The sequence below is a fragment of the Camellia sinensis genome, chromosome 15, assembly GCF_055761805.1.
Source record: "Camellia sinensis isolate YWXY chromosome 15, ASM5576180v1, whole genome shotgun sequence".
Classification (NCBI taxonomy): domain Eukaryota; kingdom Viridiplantae; phylum Streptophyta; class Magnoliopsida; order Ericales; family Theaceae; genus Camellia; species Camellia sinensis.
In genome coordinates this window covers 6,209,997-6,214,971 of record NC_138975.1, presented here as the reverse complement: position 1 = coordinate 6,214,971, position 4,975 = coordinate 6,209,997, and the positions used below count along the sequence as shown (strand labels likewise).

Genomic DNA, 4,975 nt, shown 5'->3' with positions numbered 1-4,975 from the left:
AATAGATTTTTTCTTTTTGAGAAGTGAGAATGCATATTCAACACAAATATTGTTAGTAAACATTAGAGTGACACAGCTGCAATGTCTAATTAATTGCTGAGAGAGTGAGAGCAGTAAAAGAAATGTACAGAAACCAATGGGTGCCAAACTTCTAAGAATCTGAAAACTACTCATCCGGAGATTTAAACAAAAAAAAAAAAAAAAAAAAAAAAAAAGGACGGAGACCCCCTCATGGTTGATAATTTTATAGGCAGTTGCACTCTAACACATACCTCCGTTTGGGAAGTGGGTTGGTTTTTTGGCTTTTTGGCTTTTTTGGCTATTTTAGCCTGGGCTTAAAAGCTTGGTTTGGGAAGGGCTTTTTGGCTTTTTAGCTTTTTTGAGTTTTTTTGTGAGAGAAGAATGTAATGATTATGGGTTGGATGTGATGTTTTGTTTGTTATGACTAAAATAGCCTATTTTGTTTTTTGTGGCTAAAATAGCCAAAAAAGTCGGCAAACCCACTTGCCAAACACAGTTTTAAAATAAGAAAATGAGTGGAGAAGAATCCAAAGCACCCGCTTCCCACTTGCAGCCTCTTTAAATATGTGAAGCACCACCGCCACCCCCTTTGAGATTCACACACCAAACAATCATTTTCAACAAGTGGAAAGAAAGTCACACACACAACACTAACACAGCCCCACCAACATATATGGATTCATTGAAGAAGCCTAACAAGATCAGTGAGATAGTTAGGCTTCAACAGATCCTCAAGAAGTGGAAGAAGCTTGCTACCACCAACAAAACCACCACCACCATTAAGCGTACTGCTAGCAGCAGCAGTATCAGCAACAACAACAATGGTGGCAGTAAGAGCATCAAGTTTCTGAAGAAAACATTGTCATTCTCAGACTACACATCCATTAATTCGACCAATGAGGCTGTTCCTAAGGGGTTTCTGGCGGTATGCGTGGGAAAGGAGCTGAAGAGATTCATAATTCCAACAGAGTATTTGGGACACCAAGCATTCCAGATACTACTGAGAGAAGCAGAAGAGGAGTTTGGGTTCGAGCAAGAGGGAGTACTCAAGATTCCATGTGAAGTCCCTGTGTTTGAGAAGATCTTGAAGATGGTTCAACACAAGAGGCCTCAGGAGCCAGAGCAGCTGTTCTTCTTGCATTCACATTCAGGGTTTAATAATAACATGATTGACAATGAGGACTGTTAGTAATGGGCGCCCATGTGGCATGACCATTAAATTTGATTTTGAATCCTTATCCAAATAGGTTTTGATTTTTGAAATCAAACCTATTTAGGATAACCACTCTTGAAACAGACGTTATCAGTTTGAACTGATATAGATAGATATAATATATATTAGATATTATCTGTATCTTAAATGATATGGATAGATATTATAATATATTAAATATTTGTTATATGGTTATGGGTAATCCAAGAGAAACAACGTTGAGTCTGTTTTCTACCCATAAACTGACTCTCTCCCAAGAAACAACGATCAAGTCAATTGCACTGTGGTTTGTGTGGGTGATATTCACCATTGTAATATCACTCCACTGCTGGGATTGATTTATCAGACTCTGGAAGCACGTGATTTATCCACGAGGTTCTATCATCGAAAGGTATGATATGATTATTTTATCCGCTGCATAATTGTTTATTTTTATTTACATTGGTATCAGAGCCATTGATGGATATTTTCGTGTTTCTATTTTTACATGCGTATATATACATGTATATGTATGAATATTAATGGAGGAGGAAGATGAAGTGCACGGTTTTCTTTTTTGCATTTTAACTCCATTTAGATTGAGAGAGTGATATACCTCAATTTTATGTTGCTTAAATGTTATTTTTTATGCCATAAATGTTTTTATTGTGAAAAATGGAGTCCGTCAGTACAAAAATCGGACCGGAAAACACCCGGGAAGGCGGCGCGTGTGATTCACGCGCTGTATGACGCCGAGCAGCAGCCCCACGCGCCACCACGCGCCTCCACGCGCTGAGCGCGTTAGGCACGCGCCCCCACGCGCCACACGCGCGATCTGTCAGCTTCCTTCCACACGCGCGCGTTAGCCGCGCCGCTTCTAGCCGCGCCACGTGTGCGACACACGCGCGCCATGCGCCGCGCCGCGCCGACTCGCGCCGAGTTGCGCTGAGCCGCGAGCCGAGCCGTTTTTCCCCCTGGCTTGGCTCTAAGGCTCTGTTTGTTTGTTTTTTAATTCTGAATTGCGTTAATTGGCCATAATTTATTCGTTATAGCTTTGTTTTAAGCATGGTTGGTACCCTTAGACTCAGAATTAATTTTTCTACATTCTGTAAAATTTTGAAAATTTTACGAAAATAAAAAATATTTATTCTGTGTTAATAATTCATTTTTTATGCTTTAAAATGATGCTGGTATTGCATAAATAATTTTATGGGGTTGAAATTTTTATTGTGGACTTCTGAAATGTTTTAATATCTACTGGTAATATTGTCTCATTTTATCAGTTTCTGGATTTTTTATTTCTAATTTTATGTGTATTTATTAGTCATTTAAAATTCCAGAATATTTCAGAAAAATTTCAGAAGATTTCAGAACAATGTACATTTTAATTATGGCATAATCTGAATATTGTTTCTGTTTACTAGTTTCTGGATTTTTTATTTCTAATTTTATGTGTGTTTAATTAGTTATTTAAAATTCCAGAAAATACCAGAAAATTTCAGGATGATGTACTTTCTGTTATGGCATAATTTAAATATTGGATACAGCATATTTTTTTTGGGTTTGTAATATGTTGTAATTAGAAGAGCATGTTTATTTATTTATTTATTAGAATTCCATTATTAAATAAATATAGCATGAGTTATTTGTAGATTTACATTAAAATGCTATTGTATGGAATTTATCATGCTTTGTATATGCCATAGTCAGTGGGAGGTTATTCGGTTGAGAGAAATCTTTGTAGATTAACTCCCGAAAACCAATATTTTGCGCATAAATTAAACTAAATTTTGGATAATTGTCACTTGTGGCGCAAGAGATGATTACGAGCATAGCGGATTTTCGATCTTGCGACTTGTGTAATATTGTCACTATTTAATTTAGATTTTTGCGGCAAAATTATATTATGCTAATCAAATTAATCCCAATGCGAATTTCTCTCTAAATTGATTTAGCTTATGGAAGTTAATTTGGTTGACCTAAACTTAGTAGAGATGTTCAAATGTGAACAAACTAATCCCATTCTTTAGATGAGCAAAAGTCTTGGAGACTTTAGGTCAAACCTTAATTGAGCCAAAGTAAGGACACATGACTCAAAGTCGCCGTGTTTTTTGTTGCCTTGTTTGGCACAATAAAAACTAATGTGTGCGCTATAGTTAGCGGCACGCTACATAGTTTTGGTTGGCGAGTTTTGGAGTTATGAAATTAGTAAGCCCTCAATAGATCTGTATATGATCTTGACTAATGAGCTGCGTGGATTGACTTTGTAATTTGACTTGTAAATAATGTTACATCATTGGATGAAGTAACATTCAAGAGTCACGTCATCCAAGAAATGCGAGCTTAAATAAATTAGTCATTAAGTGTAAGACGAGTAGCCAGTACGAGCAGTGTTTTGCTCTCTATCCAATTATTGGGAGTGGATTGAGCGAAATTTCATGCACTATAATAGTGTGCGTTGAAATATCACGTGAAGTTAAAAGATTAGCGCTTAGAAGCTGCAAAATCTATTAACACTGAGTGAAAAGATTAGCGCTTAGTAGCTGCAAAATCTATTAGCATTGCCAACTTGTCTAAGTGTGGACACTTACTGTTTCCACACTTGAGTGTGAAACATGGATGAGGTGCTTCTTTGTGTGATTCCTTTACTAGGCTAACGTTTTGAATAACATTTACCACTAAGCGCAAACGTTGCAGCATAGTAATGAAAAGGTTAAGGCTGACAAGGTTGTTATGACTCTAAGAATTTAACGCATCGCTTGTAAGAGCATTGTGTTGAATTAGACTATTTAGCCTAATTCGCGCTTAAGTTACTTCAGGAGCTATCATAGTTGATAGCTTATTCTCTCCTTCTTGTGGATAGTAGAATTAATTGCAAGTGACTATGAAGCGAGAAATAGAGATGGCAACAGGAGTATCGTCATCTTTCAACTAGATGTATTAAAGTGTATGGAGAATAAAATTGACTTGAAGATGCAGGGGATTAGCACTCACTAGTTAAATTTGCGACTTAGGCGCAGTTGATATCTCCATGACATCCTTTTTATGATCTAGTGAATATGACTTAGTCGTGAGTCATTACCTAGTTGGGCCTAAACCTTTAAAACTTGTCTTCGAGAACTCACACATTAAGATGATTGGAATTAGTTTATGACATTGGTCATGAACCAGTGGCTTATTATACTTAATCACATTAATGAGATGATGACACGATGGTTTGAGTAGGCCTTCTCGGGCCCACTCGCTTATGACATCCTGCTCTCATGTGAATGTGTAACTTTGTTCGCAATGGGTGCGCACAAGTAAGTAGGAAAGCCGCAGAAGGTCATTTGTTTTGGCGCATTTAGTCCACTATGGTATTTTGTGACTAGATATGTGTGAGGGTATGATAGCTAAGCCTCAATCTCGACACATTTATAGATTACGATACGCATCTGAGTCAAGACTATTTGATCTCCCATAAGTCAAAAATTTTTGAGATGATTTTTGACATTGCACATATAAGGTCGAGATCAATTAGATAAGAGTTTTTTGTGCTTTTAGTTTTGACCAAGGTGGCGAGTATCTATTTGAGTTATTTTTTCAGAAAAACTCTGTGAAGAGAGATGGATGCTTAGAAAATTGATTATTCCTAGTACTCAACAACACACTGGTGTAGTAGAGATAAGGAATTAAATATTGTTAATGTTAGGTGGATAATGGCGCAAAATGTTTCCCAATTGGGAATTGCACTAGTTTGTTGCCTATATCCCTAACTAAGTG

At 36.9% G+C, this 4,975-nt stretch overlaps 1 protein-coding gene across 1 annotated transcript; it reads left to right on the top strand.

The window, feature by feature from the left end:
* Positions 1 to 694: 694 nt before the first annotated feature.
* LOC114290786 (auxin-responsive protein SAUR32) lies at positions 695 to 1,210 on the top strand. The gene has a single exon (XM_082909945.1). It carries the CDS (start codon positions 695 to 697, stop codon positions 1,208 to 1,210), a length of 516 nt encoding a protein of 171 aa, XP_082766071.1.
* Positions 1,211 to 4,975: the final 3,765 nt, after the last annotated feature.

What these genes read in the sequence shown, in the direction of transcription:
- LOC114290786 (XM_082909945.1), top strand. Translation starts at nt 695, where the DNA reads ATGGATTCATTGAAGAAGCCTAACAAGATCAGTGAGATAGTTAGGCTT.